The 20,375-nt window shown below is 42.1% G+C and overlaps 1 protein-coding gene across 2 annotated transcripts in view; it reads left to right on the top strand.

The window, feature by feature from the left end:
- LOC133623086 (lysyl oxidase homolog 2B-like) overlaps positions 1-20,375 on the top strand; it is a 92,241-nt gene that overhangs the window by 30,493 nt on the left and 41,373 nt on the right. For both annotated transcript variants that reach the window (XM_061986045.1, XM_061986046.1), the window contains one exon: positions 17,414-17,625. In XM_061986045.1, coding sequence (XP_061842029.1) covers positions 17,414-17,625 — 212 coding nt within the window. The remainder of the gene's footprint in view (positions 1-17,413; positions 17,626-20,375) is intronic.

The following is a 20,375-nucleotide window of genomic DNA, read 5'->3' as shown; positions in this document are numbered from 1 at the left end:
GCACATTAGCCATTGTTTTTCTCCTGAGACATTACATTTTGAATGCATATACAGTCGTGGTCAAAAGTTTACAAACTCAAGACAGCCATGACATTATGTTTTTTACAAGTGTATGTCAACTTGACCACGACTGTATATTGTACGTATATTCTGGGGATTTATGTTTAAAAACTATGCAGGATACTCATACTTGCTCCTACAAACCCCGTTTCCATATGAGTTGGGAAATTGTGTTAGATGTAAATATAAACGGAATACAATGATTTGCAAATCCTTTTCAACCCATATTCATTTGAATGCACTACAAAGACAACATATTTGATGTTTAAACTCATAAACATTTTTTTTTTTTTTGCAAATAATAATTAACTTAGAATTTCATGGCTGCAACACGTGCCAAAGTAGTTGGGAAAGGGCATGTTCACCACTGTGTTACATGTCCTTTCCTTTTAACAACACTCAGTAAATGTTTGGGAACTGAGGAGACACATTTTTGAAGCTTCTCAGGTGGAATTCTTTCCCATTCTTGCTTGATGTACAGCTTAAGTTGTTCAACAGTCCGGGGGTCTCCGTTGTGGTATTTTAGGCTTCATAATGCGCCACAAATTTTCAATGGGACTACAGGCAGGCCAGTCTAGTACCCGCACTCTTTTACTATGAAGCCACGTTGATGTAACACGTGGCTTGGCATTGTCTTGCTGAAATAAGCAGGGGCGTCCATGGTAACGTTGCTTGGATGGCAACATATGTTGCTCCAAAACCTGTATGTACCTTTCAGCATTAATGGCGCCTTCACAGATGTGTAAGTTACCCATGTTTTGTGCACTAATACACTCCCATACCATCACAGATGCTGGCTTTTCAACTTTGCGCCTATAACAATCCGGATGGTTCTTTTCCTCTTTGGATCGGAGGACACAACATCCACAGTTTCCAAAAACAATTTTAAATGTGGACTCGTCAGACCACAGAACACTTTTCCACTTTGTATCAGTCCATCTTAGATGAGCTCAGGCCCCAGCGAAGCCGAAGGCGTTTCTGGGTGTTGTTGATAAACACTTTTCGCCTTGCATAGGAGAGTTTTAACTTGTACTTACAGATGTAGCGACCAACTGTAGTTACTGACAGTGGGTTTCTGAAGTGTTCCTGAGCCCATGTGGTGATACCCTTTACACGCTGCTGTCGCTTATTGATGCAGTACAGCCTGAGGGATCGAAGGTCACGGGCTTAGCTGCTTACGTGCAGTGATTTCTCCAGATTCTCTGAACCCTTTGATGATATTACGGACCTTAGATGGTGAAGTCCCTAAATTCCTTGCAATAGCTGGTTGAGAAAGGTTTTTCTTAAACTGTTCAACAATTTGCTCACGCATTTGTTGACAAAGTGGTGACCCTCGCCCCATCCTTGTTTGTGAATGACTGAGCATTTCATGGAATCTACTTTTATACCCAATCATGGCACCCACCTGTTCCAAATAAGTGTTTGATGAGCATTCCTCAACTTTATCAGTATTTATTGCCACCTTTCCCAACTTCTTTGTCAAGTGTTGCTGGCATCAAATTCTAAAGATAATGATTATTTGCAAAAAAAAAAAAAAAAAGTTTATCAGTTTGAACATCAAATATGTTGTCTTTGTAGCATATTCAACTGAATATGGGTTGAAAATGATTTGCAAATCATTGTATTCCGTTTATATTTACATCTAACACAATTTCCCAACTCATATGGAAACAGGGTTTGTACTAACCGTCTGGAATTATACCGCGGTTTATCATTATAGCGTTTATCTTTACATCCCTAATTGACCATCCTATTCATTTTTTTCCGTAAACTTCCTTTCTTTTACACAAGAAGTGAACTTACTGGTAATGTAAACATTTAAAAATAATCCATCCATCCATCCATTTTCTACCGCTTGTCCCTTTTGGGGTCGCTGGAGCCTATCTCAGCTGCATTCGGGCGGAATGTTGTTTGTAAATAATCAGCAAAAGACATCGAGTAGGGGTAGAATTAATTATGAATTTTGCCTCTTTTAACTCTTTTTGAAATATGTTGAAGTTTGCAAATACAAACACATGAGGTTTCTAAATGGGACTTGTGGGGTGGGGGGGCGTGGCCTGCAGACCTGCAGCGAAGCGGGGTGTGCCAGGACCGGCTTCGAGATCAGCGACAGGTGCGTAGAGGCCCACCTGGGCGCGTTTATCGAATCACCTGTCGCTCTGTTAAAGGCAGCAGCCGGAAAGGAGAGAGGTGGTTGATGGCGGAGCACGAGACTGACGCAAACGACAATTGCTGAAGAGCACAACGGCAAGACAATTTATTGCAAAATAAAACATCATTGTGAACATGGAAGAGCCTGGCATGTCGGTCATTGGTGGTCCGAAGAACCCGGAGGCGCAAGATCTCCACACCATGATTAGGTTTGGTGAGATTATTCCCTGCATTTGACCTATCAACCTCAACCCCTGGGAGGCGAGGGGATCAGTGAGAATCATTTTTGGTGATTTAACCCCCAATGAATGGGTGAAACAGCCCGAAATGTTCTTCAAAATATTTGTCTTGAAATATATGCTTTAAGTTTCTTTAGCCATTTTATGAGCTTATTTCATGACAAATAACATGATGACAACAACAACCCCCACACCTCTGTTGCCTTTTTGTACTTTTGACCCAACATCTGGGTTGCGACCGCATGACCTCGAGGCACTTCTCATAATCGGTAGGTCGTGAGTTCAAACCCTGGCCGAGTCATACCAAAGACTACAAAAAATGGGACCCGTTACCTCCCTGCTTGGCACTCAGCATCAAGGGTTGGAATTGGGGGTTAAATCACCAAAAATTATTCCCGGGCGCGGCCACTGCTGTTGCCCACTGCTCCTCCCTCACCTCCCAGGGGGTGATCAAGGGTGATGGGTCAAATGCAGAGACAATCATTGGTACTTTAACTTAACTTAACTTAACTTAACTTAACTTAACTTAACTTAACAGACAATCAAGTTAGGACCTGTTTAAACAAAAGTGCAGGGTAACAATATAGCGGGGGTGAAACTGTGGGATAATGTGAGCCGAGAAATTAAACTGTCTTCTACCCCGGTGTTTTTCAACCTTTTTTGAGCCAAGGCACATTTTTTTCCTTTAAAAAAACCCGGAGGCACACCACCAGCAGAAATCATGAAAAAACAAAACTCAGTTGACAGTAAAAAGTCATTGTTGGATATGACTTTAAACCATAACCAAGCATGCATCACTATAGCTCTTGTCTCAAAGTAGGTGTACTGTCACCACCTGTCACATCACACCCTGACTTATTTAGACTTTTTTGCTGTTTTCCTGTGTAGTGTTTTAGTTGTTGTGTTGCGCTCCTATTTTGGTGGCTTTTTCTCTTTTTTTGGTATTTTCCTGTAGCAGTTTCATGTCTTCCTTTGAGCAATATTTCCCGCATCTAGAAAATATTTCAGTTGTTTTTATCCTTCTTTGTGGGGACATTGTTGACTGTCATGTCATGTTCAGATGTACATTGTGGACGCCGTCTTTGCTCCACAGTAAGTCTTTGCTGTTGTCCAGCATTCTGTTTTTGTTTACTTTGTAGCCAGTTCAGTTTTAGTTTCGGTCTGCATAGCCTTCCCTAAGCTTTTCTTAGGCGCACTCACCTTTTGTATATTTTTGGTTTAAGCATTAGACATCTTTTTACCCACAGTTATTGTCTTGCGCTCCTATTTTGGTGGATTTTTCTCTTTTTTCTGTATTTTCCTGTAGCAGTTTCTTGTCTTCCTTTGAGCGATATTTCCCGCATCTACTTTGTCAAGACTATTTCAGTTGTTTTTATCCTTCTTTGTGGGGACATTGTTGATTGCCGTGTCATGTTCGGATGTACATTGTGGACGCCGTCTTTGCTCCACAGTAAGTCTTTGCTCCACAGTAAGTCTTTGCTGTCGTCCAGCATTCTGTTTTTGTTAACTTTGTAGCCAGTTCAGTTTTATTTTCGTTCTGCATAGACTTCCCTATGCTTCAATGCCTTTTCCTTAGCGGCACAGACCGTTTTGGTTATTTTTGGTTTAAGCATTAGACACCTTTTTACCTGCCTCCCGTTGTTTCCGACATCTACAAAGCAAATAGCTACCTGCTGCCACCTACTGATATGGAAGAGTATTACACGGTTACTCTGCCGCAGCACCGACACTCAACAACAACACATCATTTGCAGACTATAATTACTGATTTGAAAACATAGGTCAGAATCCAAAAATATGACAAATAATCCTGCTAGCTTTGCTCGATAATGTTATTGTTGTTTTAAATGCGTATGCCAAATGAAAAGACATTTTTATTTAGTTATTAATTCTGTGTTCTGGTTCACGGTTTCTCATCTTTTTCCACTTAGTGAACAAATCGATATTAACGTCAGTTCATTTGAAAGTGTATTTTTTCCTGCATCCAGATAAAGAATGTTTTTTTCTTATATTTTAATCCTTTTTATCTTTTTTCAAGAAAGTTCAAAATCTGTATTAACACAGTTGTACATGATTACAATACAGACCAAACTATGGAGGCTTTCCCTTAAAAAGCACACAGCGACATGGTAGACTGTTCTGCTTGTGAGCGTGCTTGAGAGAGCTGTTGAAGGCTTCTATTAGAAACACATGTTTTTAAACGGCATGCTCTCGGTTTCTGCTGGAAAATGTTACTCTGCTGTAGAAGAGGTCTGTTGGGTGAAAGCACGTCACAGGAAAGAGGCCTGAACGGCTTTATCGTCATTATCTATAAGACAACGTAAACATGGCAGTGACCCAGAGACATCCAGCCTATAAATATAATATATTGTTTATGCAAGTAATGAATGAAGTGTAAACTGACTAAGAGAGGAGACAAATACACACCTAATCATCATCTTACTGGGACGACACTTTCAACATGCAGCCGGCTGCTTTGTATTATTTCTGCAGCGTTCAAATATGCACTGAATTTTCAACCCCACAACGAACCACAATTGGTATTCCCAGGGCTCCCTTTTGTGGCTTCTGCTCTTTGGTTTATTCACCATATTTTCTATTTATAAGACACTGCTTTTCCCCCAACGCTTTGAACCCTGCGGCTTATTAAGTGGAGCGACTCATTTTTGAATTATGAGTGTTTTGTATTCAACAAATAGTGTTCATAATACCCCGACAGAGACACCGAAAAGGTGTGTTATTGTTTGTGTTACGGCGCCATATTTTTAACAAGTTCGCAGCTGGGTTGACAATGTGCTTCCTGTATTATGCCGTAAGTATATTCGTCCATGTAGTTTCCACTCGAAAGGATTCTTCATTCATCACTCCATGTCATGTCTGTGTGATCATGTTTTTGTCTTAGTCATGTTTTATTTAGTTATTGGACTTTTTAGTTTCTGGCTTTTTACTCCCTTGTCTTGTTTCCATGATTACCCTTTAGTTTCACCTGTTCCACGTTTGGACTCATTGTGCACTCTTGTTTGTCACCTAGCAACCATTAGTTTTCACCTGTCACGTCACGCACCTGTTTAACGTTTTGAGTCACGCACTTGTTTTCGTTAATCATGTCTGTAGTATTTAAGTTCATTGTTTTTCAGTTTGTCTTTCTGGTGACATCCCCACATTTATGCTCTGCACACTCTCCACACCCTTATGATCCTTGCTGCTCTTTTTTCATGCCGGTTCCATGCCAAGTAAGTTTTTGTTTATTAAGCCACAGTTAGTGTTTTTTGTTGTTCATAGTTTTTGCCTTTGTGCATGTGTTTGGTTTCATAGTTTGTTCTCCGCCATTGTGCGCGCCTTTTGTTTACTTCCTTGTTTTGTAGTTCTCGTGTTTCAATAAAAAATGTACTTACATTCCCGTCTCGCCCGAGCCAACTTTCCGTTGCATCCCAGAAAAACTAAACCCCAGGACCAAGTCTTGACACTCCAAGCAACTTTTGTAAGTTTTACAATATAACTAAAACAAAGTCATACTTACTAAACAGTCCCATGTGTGATGTCTGTAGTGTTTCCATGCATACTTGTACATGCTATCGTAATGTAATCATGTTAGCATAGTTAGCATTAGATACAAGATAAAATAAATAAACATGCTAGATTTTACAAAGAAAACTTCACTTAGAAAATGATAAATATCTCCATGTCAACATTCACAACGGAATGAAAGTTGAAAAATGTTTTGGCAGCGTTTTATATTTCAAGATTGCTGATTCGCTCATTTTGCTGTCGATCAAAAAAAGGATTCAGCCCAGACAGATCATCCAATCATCATGTGTATCCGATCACTGTTATTCATTCGCTCCCGGTCCATGGGTGGGACAAAGTGGAGTATTAATCTAAAGATTGTCTAGAATCCAATGATTGTCTAGTTTGGCTGCAGTACTGTGACGCTACCACATCAATTAAAAAAGTGATGTCGCCTCTTCTCACGGCGAAAAATAGTCCTTTTTTGTTGGGAGAACAACTTGCCATGGTTTTGAACCTGATATTTCCAGAAGGTAGCGTTTCCTTTGTGCATTTCTGCTCGCTTGTGGCTCATCAGTAATAAGTGAACTGCAGCCAAGTTCCCCACGCTACGGCACGGCCCGAGGGTCAAAAAGGACCCATGTGCGTTAATCAGCCGCTAAAAAAAAAAGTGCCTTTATTGCAGCCGGTGGCGTCTGCAGACCCACTGGAGTAGCCGGTGGCGTCTGCAGACCCACTGGAGCAGCCGGTGGCGTCTGCAGACCCACTGGAGCAGCCGGTGGTGTCTGCAGACCCACTGGAGCAGCCGGTGGTGTCTGCAGACCCACTGGAGCAGCCGGTGGTGTCTGCAGGCCCACTGGAGCAGTGGGTGGCGTCTGCAGGCCCACTGGAGCAGTGGGTGGCGTCTGCAGACCCGGAGCAGCTGGCGGCTGGGCTTGAGGTCAAGCTGGAGCAGCAGGGGCTGTGCAGGGGCTGTGCAGGAGGTGGCGGCCTCACTGGACGTGGGACTGGCGGCGGCCGTGCAGTAGGTGGCTGCCTCGCTGGACGTAGGACAGGCGGCGGAGGCCGTGTAGGAAGTAGTGACTTTGGTGGGCTTAGCTGTGCCTCTCCAGTCGCACAGCTACTAGCACTAGCCGCCCTCCTCCCCGAGGGAGCAGATTCAAGACGCTGTTTCTGGTTAGAGGGAGGAGCGTTTGACCCACAAACTTAGCGGGAGCACAAGCCAAGAGTGGGTGGGCTTTGGGAAGCTGGGAGGCTGGTCTTGGCGCTTGGCTTAGCATATGCATGCTTGCAGGATGGCAGTCTACTTCATTATAAAAAAAAAATCCATGCTTGGAGCTTCACCAGAGCGTCTTTGAGGAAAAGTCTCTGCGGTGCACGCCACCTTGTGGGGGCATGGCCCAGCGCCCCGTTTGCTGGGGCCTCGGTGCGTGTGCTCTCGTGCGTTCTCGACAGAGGTGGGTAGTAACGCGCTACATTTACTCCGTTACATCTACTTGAGTAACTTTTGGGATAAATTGTATTTCTAAGAGTAGTTTTAATGCAACTTACTTTTACTTTTACTTGAGTATATTTATAGAGAAGAAACGCTACTTTTACTCCGCTACTTTTATCTACATTCAGCTCGCTACTCGCTACTAATTTTTATCGATCTGTTAATGCACGCTTTGTTTGTTTTGGTCTGTCAGACAGACCTTCAAAGTGCCTGCTTTATTGGTGACGTTTCACTCCGTTACACCAATAAAATGCAGTCACTAGTGACGTTTGACTCCGTTCCACCAATCAGATGCAGTCACTGGTGACGTTGGACCAATCAAACAGAGCCAGGCGGTCACATGACCTGACTTAAACAAGTTGAAAAACTTATTGGGGTGTTACCATTTAGTGGTCAATTGTACGGAATATGTACTGTACTGTGCAATCTACTAATACAAGTTTCAATCAATCAATCAAAAGTGTGAAGGAAAAAAGACACTTTTTTATTTCAAACGTACATCCCGTCAAAAGCCTAAAGACTGACTGCACAGTTCCTGTCTTCACAATAAAAGTGCCGCTCCATCGCGCCTGCGCTTTCAAAATAAGAGTCTCCGAAAGCCAGCGCAAACAAGCTAGCAAGCTACGGAATTTGCCGCCAATGTATTTCTTGTAAAGTGTGTGAAAACGAATATGGAAGCTGGACAAATAAGATACCAAAAACCAACCACTTTCATGTGGTATTAGGCAGAAAGGAGGAACTTTTTTTCTCCTCCATTTGAAAACGTGGACGCTATCATCACTACTGTCTGATTACAATCAATGCAAGTCATCAGAATCAGGTAATACACCAACTTATATTCTTGTCTTCATTAAAGAAAGGAATCTATATGTGTTAAACATGCATGTATATTCATTAAAACACCTTTAACATGTAAACAAAATAAATATAAATTATATACTATATATATATATGTGTGTGTATATATATATATATATATATATATATATATATATATATATATATATATATATATATATATATATATATATAAATGTGTGTATATATATATATGTGTGTGTGTGTATATATATATATATGTGTTTATGTGTATGTATATATATATATATATATATATATGTATATGATATGTGTGTGTATGTTACTCATAAGTTACTCAGTACTTGAGTAGTTTTTTCACAACATACTTGTTACTTTTACTCAAGTAAATATTTGGGTGACTACTCCTTACTTTTACTTGAGTAATAAATCTCTAAAGTAACAGTACTCTTACTTGAGTACAATTTCTGGCTACTCTACCCACCTCTGGTTCTCGAGGAGCCGATGACGTGAGTTCGGCTGGCAATGTCACGCCTGGACTGCACTGGCTCGCAGCCCAGAACCTGAAAAGTTCTACACGTTGCCGTTTGGGTTGCCATACTCGACCATAGTCTGAGAGAAGGGCTACGCGTCGTGACAGCGTGACGATGCCAATTTCCACCTTCACCTTCGTCTGTGATGCGCAGGCTCAGAACTCGGCCAAAAAGAGTCTATTGGGATCAGGCCGCAATCTTGCCCCCACATCATAGTCTCTAGACCCTCGGGGGGGGGGGAAGCTGAGCCTCTGCTTCCATTTCAGCTCAAAACAACCGCTCATATTCCTCGTTCGTGATTTCCTCGACGGGAACTACCGGAACACTTTAATGTCTTGGTTAGGACTTACTGTGACGCTCTGGTCGCACAGCGGCCATATTCGGCGTGTTCCCAAGATGCAGAAAAGCTGAGGAGGCAACATGCAGGTAAAATTCTATTTAATTTGATGAGAAAAACAAACAAAAGACGAGTGCTGCTTGGAAAGGCACCAAAACCACAACTACAACTGACAGACTGCAAAACAACAAAACGGAATGCTGGAACACAGCAAAAAACCCACGTGTGGAAAAGTACAGTTAGTTTTCATTAACCTAACTCACCTACTAACCTACTCAGTGGCCTAGTGGTTAGAGTGTCCGCCCTGAGATCGGTAGGTTGTGAGTTCAAACCCCAGCCGAGACATACCAAAAACTATAAAAATGGGACCCATTACCTCCCTGCTTGGCTTGGCACTCAGCATCAAGGGTTGGAATTGGGGGTTAAATCACCAAAAATGATTCCCGGGCACTGCTCCGCTGCTGCCAACTGCTCCCCTCACCTCCCAGGGGGTGAACAAGGGGATGGGTCAAATGCAGAGGACAAATTTCACCACACCTAGTGTGTGTGTGACAATCATTGGTACTTTAATTTAAGTCCCAACAAAGAATGATGGCCAAGACTCAGCTTGAATAGTCTTAGTTGAAAACACAAAACAGGTGCAAGGAACAGCGTTCAAACGGCAGGATTACAGAAAAACACCAAAACAACAGGAAGAGCCACCAAAATAAAAGCACAGGACAGGAACTGAAGCACTAAACACAGGACAACACTTACAAACTTACAGGCTGCGATGGACCTGTTTACAAGCCAGTCAGAGAAAAGTCTTAGGACCCGTTTACACTAAGCCAGATAAGGTTATCCAGGGTAAATCACACCTAACCTTATCCGTGTCCACACACAACAATGCCACCGTTTAAGACTCCCGCCCCCCTGCGTCCGCCGGTGCAACGCGACCTAGTACGCATGCGCGGAAAATGCGCACGTCATAGTCACCTCCAGGGTTGCTTTGTGTGCAAGTTCTTAAATGTAACTTGTCTGAACAATATCCAGTGTTGTGGTATTTCAATTAACTGGAATCCAGTGTGCTGTGGGGCCCTATTGTAGTGAATCACACCTGAGACATCATAAATTAATCACATCTTTATTAGACATGTAAACAATGTGATAAAGAACATTCAACGTTAATCAATCTAGGGCAGGGGTCGGCAACCTTTACCACTCAAAGAGCCATTTTGACCCTTTTCACAAAATAAAGAAAACAATGGGAGCCACAAAACTCTTTTGAAATTTATAATGAAAAAATAACACTGCATACAAAGTTTTTTTTTGCTTTGTGCTATGTATAAACCAGGGGTCTCAGACATGCGGCCCGCACCTTAATATGAAAATTTAATGTTAGTGCAGCCTGCGAATTTTATATGAATGCCGCTTGACAGCATCACACTTACCAACCCTCCCAATTTTTCTGGGAGACTCCCGAATTTCAGAGCAACTATTCTCTCGAATGTCTGCTGATTTTCACCCAAACAACAATAATAAGGGCGTCCTATGATGGCACTGCCTTTAGCGCCCTCTACAATCTGTACAAACAGCTTGCCAGCCCAGTCACATGTTGTATGCGGCTTCTGCAGACACACATAAGTGACTGCAAGGCATACTTGTTCAACAGCCATACAGGTCACACGTTTAAACAACTTTAACACTCTTACTAATATGCGCCACACTGTGAACCCACACTAAACAAGAATGACAAACACATTTCGGGAGAACATCTGTACCGTAACACAACATAAACACAACATAAACACAACAGAACAAATACCCAGAATCCCATGCATCCCTATCTCTTCCGGGCTACATTATACACCCCCGCTACCACCAACCCCCCCTCCGTGCATCGGTTGAGGTGGGCGGGGTTTGGTGGTAGCGTGGGTGTATAATGCAGCCCGGAAGAGTTAGGGATGCATGGGATTCTGGGTATTTGTTCTGTTGTGTTTATGTTGTGTTACGGTGCGGATGTTCTCCCGAAATGTGTTTGTCATTCTTGTTTGGCGTGGGTTCACAGTGTGGCGCATATTAGTAAGAGTGTTAAAGTTGTTTATATCACAACCCTCAGTGTAACCTGTATGGCTGTTGACCAAGAATGCCTTGCAGTCACTTACGTGTGTAAGCAGAGGCCGCATACTATATGTGACCGGGCCGGCACGCAGATAGCATGGTGTAAAAGCGGCCGCGACGACATATTGTAGAGGACGTTAAAGGCAGTGCCGTCACGACACGCCCTCAATATTGTTGTCCGGGTGAAAATCGGAGAATGTTTGCGCCGGGAGATTTCCGGGAGAGGCACTGAAAAACAGAAACCTCCCGGTAAAATCGGGGGGGTCCTCAAGTATGCAGCTGAGCCGCATCAGAGTGATCAAAGAGTCGCATGCGGCTCCGGAGCCGCGGGTTGCAGACCCCTGATCTTGGGATCTAGATATCTGGTCAAGACACTCCTCACTCTTTTGCCTTCACCTTCATTGTCCATTTGTTTTTGGTGACTTTATATACTCTGGACCTAGACGTTGAGTCCGCGACATACATGGCGGACAATAACTGATACAGTCTGCTTTGCCAGTCCAAATGCCTTTGCCGTTTTCCTCGACGGCCAGCAGTGTAATGGCCTCTGCAGACAGTACTCAGGGGGTGTGCTACCCCAGAAGATGTTGTTCTTAGAGTTCACATGACCTGACAGCAGAAAATGTGTCTCATCCGAAAACCAGACATTGTCAAGGAAGTCTGGCGCAGCGTCAATCTTATCGCAAAACCACTGGCACATGATCACTCGTTTCCTCATGTCGGCAGGTGTAAGCTTTTGTTTAATCTGTATCCTGTAAGGATAGAGGTCGAGATCTGCGATCAAAATTCTCCGCACAGACTCCCGGTTCATTCCAAGCTCCTGACTTCGTCGACGCACAGACTTGCGTGGGCTGCGAACAACAGAGTCTCTGACTGCATCAGCGTTGAGCCGCGTGGATAGAATTCAGCTGAAAATAGGCCTCAACTATAAATGTCTTTTGTTCAGTAGTCCATGGCATCTCCAAGTTGAAATTTTCTAAACTTTTAGAACATTCATTCTTCTTGGTAAATCTGAAAAATAAAAAGAATTGATTAATTATTTCAAAGGTTATTCAAGTTTGGGTGATGAACGCTTTTTTTTGTGTCACCCTGTATAAAGCACACGCTATCTTTGTTATCACATCCACGGGAGCTGGCATTCTCGTTTTCTCTCCTTCGACAAATGGACGAAGTTTTTCGCTAAGTAGCATCACAGCTGACCCGGCCGGACATTGAGAAGTTCTCTTGCCGTCTGAGAAGTGTTGTATCCCAAATAGCTGCAATCGCTTTCTCCTAAGGTATTCATGTGTGATTTCCACAAGTGCCTGTACATGTAGAAGAAGGAGAAACACGGGCATGTCTGGATGACTCGCCTTCATATTTCCAGTGGTTAGCTCCGAGCTACGAAACCGCTTTATCATGAAGCTGGCTGCGGCGTGTTCTTTCTGACATCACTTCCTGTGTGGGCGAGGTCTTTCTGGCGTCACTTCCTCTCTGAACTCAGTTTGTAAATGATCAATGGGTCCATACAAAGCTAAGTGCCAGAGATTCAAGAATTACACGGCTGACTTACCCGTGTAAAAGGGAACATTATCACCAGATATGTAAGCGTCAATATATACCTTCATGTTGCAGAAAAAAGACCATATATTTTTTTAACCGATTTCCGAACTCTAAATGGGTAAATTTTGGCGAATTAAACGCCTTTCTAATATTCGCTCTCGTTGTGACGTCACATCGGGAAGCAATCCTCCATTTTCTCAAACACCGAGTCAAATCAGCTCTGTTATTTTCCGTTTTTTCGACTGTTTTCCGTACCTTGGAGACATCATGCCTCGTCGGTGTGTTGTCAGAGGGTGTAACAACACGAACAGGGACGGATTCAAGTTGCACCAGTGGCCCAAAGATGCGAAAGTGGCAAGAAATTGGACGTTTGTTCCGCACACTTTACCGACGAAAGCTATGCTACGACAGAGATGGCAAGAATGTGTGGATATCCTGCGACACTCAAAGCAGATGCATTTCCAACGATAAAGTCAAAGAAATCTGCCGCCAGACCCCCAGGAAAAGAGAGCGGATGAGGGTATGTCTACAGAATATATTAATTGATGAAAACTGGGCTGTCTGCACTCTCAAAGTGCATGTTGTTGCCAAATGTATTTCATATGCTGTAAACCTAGTTCATAGTTGTTAGTTTCCTTTAATGCCAAACAAACACATACCAATCGTTGGTTAGAAGGCGATCGCCGAATTCGTCCTCGCTTTCTCCCGTGTCGCTGGCTGTCGTGTCGTTTTTGTCGGTTTCGCTTGCATACGGTTCAAAACCGATATGGCTCAATAGCTTCAGTTTCTTCTTCAATTTCGTTTTCGCTACCTGCCTCCACACTACAACTATCCGTTTCAATACATGCGTAATCTGTTGAATCGCTTAAGCCGCTGAAATCCGAGTCTGAATACAAGCTAATGTCGCTATAGCTTGCTGTTCTTTCCGCCATGTTTGTTTGTGTTGGCTTCACTATCTCCGGGTTGGGGAGGAGATCTTGCCCCAAGTGGAGAAGTTCAAGTACCTCGGAGTCTTGTTCACGAGTGAGGGAAGAGTGGATCGTGAGATCGACAGGCGGATCGGTGCGGCGTCTTCAGTAATGCGGACGCTGTATCGATCCGTTGTGGTGAAGAAGGAGCTGAGCCGGAAGGCAAAGCTCTCAATTTACCGGTCGATCTACGTTCCCATCCTCACCTATGGTCATGAGCTTTGGGTTATGACCGAAAGGACAAGATCACGGGTACAAGCGGCCGAAATGAGTTTCCTCCGCCGGGTGGCGGGGCTCTCCCTTAGAGATAGGGTGAGAAGCTCTGCCATCCGGGGGGAGCTCAAAGTAAAGCCGCTGCTCCTCCGCATCGAGAGGAGCCAGATGAGGTGGTTCGGGCATCTGGTCAGGATGGCACCCGAACGCCTCCCTAGGGAGGTGTTTAGGGCACGTCCGACCGGTAGGAGGCCGCGGGGAAGACCCAGGACACGTTGGGAAGACTATGTCTCCCGGCTGGCCTGGGAACGCCTCGGGGTCCCACAGGAAGAGCTGGACGAAGTGGCTGGGGAGAGGGAAGTCTGGGCTTCCCTGCTTAGGCTGCTGCCCCCGCGACCCGACCTCGGATAAGCGGAAGAAGATGGATGGATGGATGGATGGCTTCACTATGTGACGTCACAGGAAAATGGACGGGTGTTTATAACGATGGTTAAAATCAGGCACTTTGAAGCTTTTTTTAGGGATATTGCGTGATGGGTAAAATTTTGAAAAAAACTTCGAAAAATAAAATAAGCCACTGGGAACTGATTTTTTATGGTTTTAACCCTTCTGAAATTGTGATAATGTTCCCTTTTAAGGGGTTTAAGCGACTTAGTGTAGACATTACCTGTGACATGCGAGGTGTTATGTAAGAAGTGTGTACAGAGTCCAAAGATTACATGGCTGGTTTATTCAAGTCCTTGAACATTTAGGTTGAAAACATGCATGACTATCTTGCTGGAGGGCCTCTTCATGCTTTCTATGTCAGCCATAAATGGCTTTTCCGTCTGTGCTAGTTTCCCCCAAACCAAGGAACAGGAAAGGCATCTCTCCTGGGAGAGTGCCGAGCGAAACAAGACACATATGTTTGTAATCGGCCGAACTGCTCTTTTTTTTTTTATGTGAATCCACGTGAGAAGCAGCTGATATCCAGACAGGACAAGAATTAGTCAACATTAAATGGGCGAGAATATCTCTTCTAGACTTTTTACACGAGTTCTTTGTGCAGACAATGTGATGTTTGGCAGGGATCTTGTTTACTTCTTCTGACTTCCTTTGTTTTCTCACTGGACTCCGGCCAGGACGTTCTTCACACTAGCACATGTCTGCCACTGAGTGGACCGAAGACATCACCACATGCTCTCTTTTACTCTCTGCACTGACAAAGGTTGTTATCGTTGGCGGGAAATAGCAAAAATTTGTAATATGTATTTCTCAATCTCCTGGCATTGCTTCCTTCTCGGAGGGAAGTGCCTAATTAGTAAACTATGCCTTCTCAATGGTAAATGGGTTTTACTTGTATAGCGCATTTCTACCTTCAAGGTTCTCAAAGCGCTTTGACACTATTTCCACATTCACCCATTCACACACACATTCACACACTGATGGCGGGAGCTGCCATGCAAGGCCCTAACCACGACCCATCAGGAGCAAGGGTGAAGTGTCTTGCTCAAGGACACAACGGACATGACTGTTATGGTTTAACAGAGGGAGATGACGGCTCAGACTCCAGGGGGCAGTAATGTTCAATGATTTATTATATACAGTATATCGTCAATATATATATAATAATAATAAACAATACTAACTAACGATACTTAAACTAAGGAATGGAATGTGTGACCAAAATCCAAGAGTGTGTGTGGTGTTAAACTATGTGTTGTGTGTTACCGTGATGTTGGATGGGGAAGCAGACAAATCCAAAGGGGGCTAGGCGAAAGGGGATCCGTGATCCAAGTGAGGTCTGTGGGGCAGAGAGAGAGAGGCGACAAGGTCCGTGTACAGGCAGGGGTCGATGATCGAGAGAGGCAGTCGAGATCCAGGGCAATGACAGGAAAACACTGCGGGCACAAGGGAGAAGACAGGGGACAAATCAAGCCACAAAGAGGAAACAAGGACAGAGAGCATAAAGCTTGTTGCTAAGTTCCCGCAAGGATCCTACGGTCTTCTGGTCCTTATACTATAAAGTTTATATACTATGGACTGGACTCTCACTACTATGTTAGATCCACAAAGGACTGTTCTTCCACAATATTATGTCACTCGACATCCATTGCTTTCGGTCTCCCCTAGAGAGAGGGGGTTACCCACATATGCGGTTTCTCATAGTCATTCACATCGACGTCCCTTATGTGGGCTCTGTACCGAGGATGTCGTTGTGGCTTGTACAGCCCTTAGAGACTTTTGTGATTTAGGGCTATATAAATAAACATTGAGTGATTGATTGATTGATTGATACCGCTCGCCCTCATCAGTCCCAGGTGTGCAGATTGCTGATCGTCTGCGTGGGCGTGCTGCGCTCAGCAGCGTGCGTGGACGTGTCCGAGCGCGCTGCCAGTAGAGGTCCCGGCAGCTCTAACTGCCGAGGAAAAGCGGGTTTGAGTCCGCGCCGTGACAGTGACGAGGTTGGTTGAAGGTGGGGATCGAACCAGGAACCCTCAGGTTGCTGGCACGGCCACTCTCCCAATTGTGCCACACAGTACCCTTTAAAAAAAAAAGCTCAATACTTCAGGGATGTCCACAATGCGGCTATAGGCCAATATTCAGACCAAAGACCTTTTTATTGGTTTTGCAAAAATGTAATCAATTTATTATTAGCTATTACTCTAATTTGCTTGGTCATCGTTAACACATGTTGTTGTTTGGTTTAATCATTCATTTATTCATTCATTCTCGGGTTTTGGACGTGTAAGACGTGGAAGCCCTGAGATCGGTATGTCGTATGTCCAATTTCTTGCCACTTTCGCATCTTTGGGCCACTGGTGCAACTTGAATCCGTCCCTGTTCGTGTTGTTACACCCTCCGACAACACACCGACGAGGCATGATGTCTCCAAGGTACGGAAAACAGTAAAAAAAAACGGAAAATAACAGAGCGGATTTGACTCGGTGTTTGAGAAAATGGCAGATTGCTTCCCGATGTGACGCCACGTTGTGACGTCATCGCTCCGAGAACGAATATTAGAAAGGCGTTTAATTCGCCAAAATTTACCCATTTAGAGTTCGGAAATCGGTTAAAAAAAAAAAAAGGTCTTTTTTCTGCAACATCAAGGTATATATTGACGCTTACATAGGTCTGGTGATAATGTTCCCCTTTAAGGAAAGCAAGAAAGCGTGTTAAATGTAGATTAGAATCCTCATAGTTCGCCATGCAGCTGAAAATGAACTGTTCATTTACTGATCCATTGGCACGCTTTCTAATAATTTACTGTTGAGATTATTTAGTATCGGAGCTTTTAACGACACTAAAGTTTGATCAGACTGAGAAGGTACAAGCAGCACAATAGTTGGCCGATCAATGCAAAAGGTGGAAGAGGAAATACAATGTTTGGTATGCATTATTAGAGGTTAGTATGGAAATAAGCATCATATAAACGTGTTCTTTCCTGTTCATCAATGTATTCCCTACAGAATCTTGATATTCAAGTTGAAGATGTGCGCATTCGAGCCATTTTGTCATCACTACGCAAGCGGATCCCTGTGACAGAGGGCTATGTGGAGGTGAAGGATGGCGGTAAATGGAAGCAGATCTGTAATGCCGAGTGGAGCCAGTTTAACAGCAGAGTCATCTGCGGCATGTTTGGATTCCCTTCGGAGAGGAAGTTTAATACCAGAGTCTACAAGTAGGTATTTCTGTGCTAAAATACATTGTCTGGTGATGTTGACCAGGGTTGTTGTTGGTCATTCAGAGTTTGAAATTAGGTTTCATTTCTAAAGGCATGTCACATGTTAACATTGCGATGTTTTGGTAGGGCCAAGCACAGATTCCATTGATTTAAATGTATTTCAATGGGCTGGGCTGATTTGACATCTGAGTGTTTTGAGTTACGAGCTGGTCGTGCAATGCAATGTGCTCGTGGATCGAGGTAGTACTGTTGTTAAGAAGTGCGCAAACTGTGACTGCGTCCCTGGGTTTGAGACCGGGGATATTACCGGAGATGCCTTCCTCAAAGGCACCTCAACAGTAGTCAGGAATAACTACAATAGTTGCAATTAGGGTTGGGCATCATCAGAATTTGTAAGATTCCGGTTCTGATTCCGGTTGTTGGTTTCGATTCCGAATCTTTTAGGAAGTAGGGTCAAAAAATTCATTTTAAAAATGTATATATTACTTTTATCAACCCCTATATAAATATTAATCTTTGAACTTGAGTATGAATGTCATGACGTTTCTTTACACAGGAATAAACTTTTGGTATATTTTTACACAAGATATGAATTAAGAAAATATCATAATATCAATATAATTTATTTCATATTAAAATGACGTTAAGGTGGTATTATTAAATAGGTATATATATATATATATATATATATATATATATATATATATATATATATATATATATATATATATATATATATATATATGAAGTGAAGTAAATTATATTTATATAGCGCTTTTCTCTAGTGACTCAAAGCACTTTTACATAGTGAAACCCAATATCTAAGTTACATTTAAACCAGTGTGGGTGGCACTGGGAGAAGGTGGGTAAAGTGTCTTGCCCAAGGACACAACGGCAGTGACTACAATGGTGGAAGCGGGGATCGAACCTGGAACCCTCAAAGTTGCTGGCACGGCCACTCTACCAACCGAGCTATACCGCCCCAATATATATATATATATATATATATATATATATATATATATATATATATATATATATATATATATATATATATAAATAAATATATATATATATATATATATATATATATATATATATATATATATATATATATATATATATATATATATATGTGTATATATGTGTATGCATATATATATATATATATATATATATATATATGTATTAATATATATACAATAATAAATAAATACAATAAAAAGGAAGTCTAAGTCTATATATATATATATATATATATATATATATACATTATATATATATATATATATATATATATATATATATATATATATATATATATATATATATATATACATATATATTTACCACTCTACCAGCTGAGCTATACCGCCCCAATATATATATATATATATATATATATATATATATATATCTCCCCCATGTCATTAAAAAAATACAAAATAATTTATATATATATTTTTATATTTTTTAGTCATGTACTGTATCTCGTGCGCACGAGATACATGTCTAAAAAAAATAATAATAATACAAAAAAAATTATTAAATTAAATTATTTTGTATGAACTATACACTGTACAACTTCATCTAAAAACAAATGTTTTTGTTTCTTAAAAACTAAAGACTGAATGAAAATAATGTCAAATATTGTGGTTGTGTGGAAGAGTGGCGTGCAGTCATCATGGAAATACATTATCATAACTCAATTTAACTATGTTATAAATGTGTTTTGTGTGTGATTCCAAATATCATTTGGCATATCCCAAAGTAAACATCGCAGAATGTTTACATTTCCTGATCAAACATAGAGCAGAAACCTGAGAAGAGGCGACACTGAACGTGCATACACTGTGTTTGATGCTTTGTTTCATTGCATTTTGTCATTTGCAGGAACATTTACTATGTAACATGACTTTCTACAGTCTGTGTAATGTATTTCATGTAAGTACAACAACATTGTTTCTGCTTATCTGACAATAAACTGTCGATAAATATCATAACAGCAAGTTCCGCAGTACTCTGCCGTTTTTCTACAACGAAGCATAGCTACGGTGGATCGAGATGCAAAACGATATCACAAAGCATCTGAGACTTTTAAAACTAAAAGAAAGTAAAGAGGACTTTGACAACAATGCAACAAAACGTTTTGTGTTGATTGGAGTAGCAGCAGCCAATCCAGAGGGCGCTTAAAGTCAGCTGACACGTCATCTTTAAAAGGTGTTTTGTACGACTTGGGTTACACTTGAATTGCTGTTGCGCCATCAAGTGGACACATTCAGAACAGCAGTTTATTTCCTTAAAAAAAAATTGCAGCTCGTTTTTATACTTGGCGAACTAATCTTGCGGACCGGATTAAACATGTTGGCCCGTACATTTGACACCCCTGGTGTAGAGCTTGATATAGATCCTGTCTTTAGAAGGTATTAGTCCATGGAGCACAGTGATGGCATTCCAGAAGAAAACCGGTCAGCAGATTTAATGAGCTACAGGAATTTGTGGAAATTACTTGCCGTGTCCGACATGTGACAACAATCCCGTCTGGCCTTACTCATGTCGGAAGAATTATTAAGAAGTCAGCTCAAGATGACAGATTTAGAGCACTGGTGCAATGATTACAATTGAAGATGTGCTATGCTAATGGACTCCTACCCCCCAAAAATGAGTGCTATAATGAAATAAAAAAATGCCACAACCAAGTCTTAGTTGAAGAATGTCCATGTTTATCCGGTTGGTAGAAGTTTTTG

This window comes from Nerophis lumbriciformis, linkage group LG12, assembly GCF_033978685.3.
Source record: "Nerophis lumbriciformis linkage group LG12, RoL_Nlum_v2.1, whole genome shotgun sequence".
Taxonomy (NCBI): domain Eukaryota; kingdom Metazoa; phylum Chordata; class Actinopteri; order Syngnathiformes; family Syngnathidae; genus Nerophis; species Nerophis lumbriciformis.
This window is presented reverse-complemented; position numbering and strand designations above follow the sequence as displayed.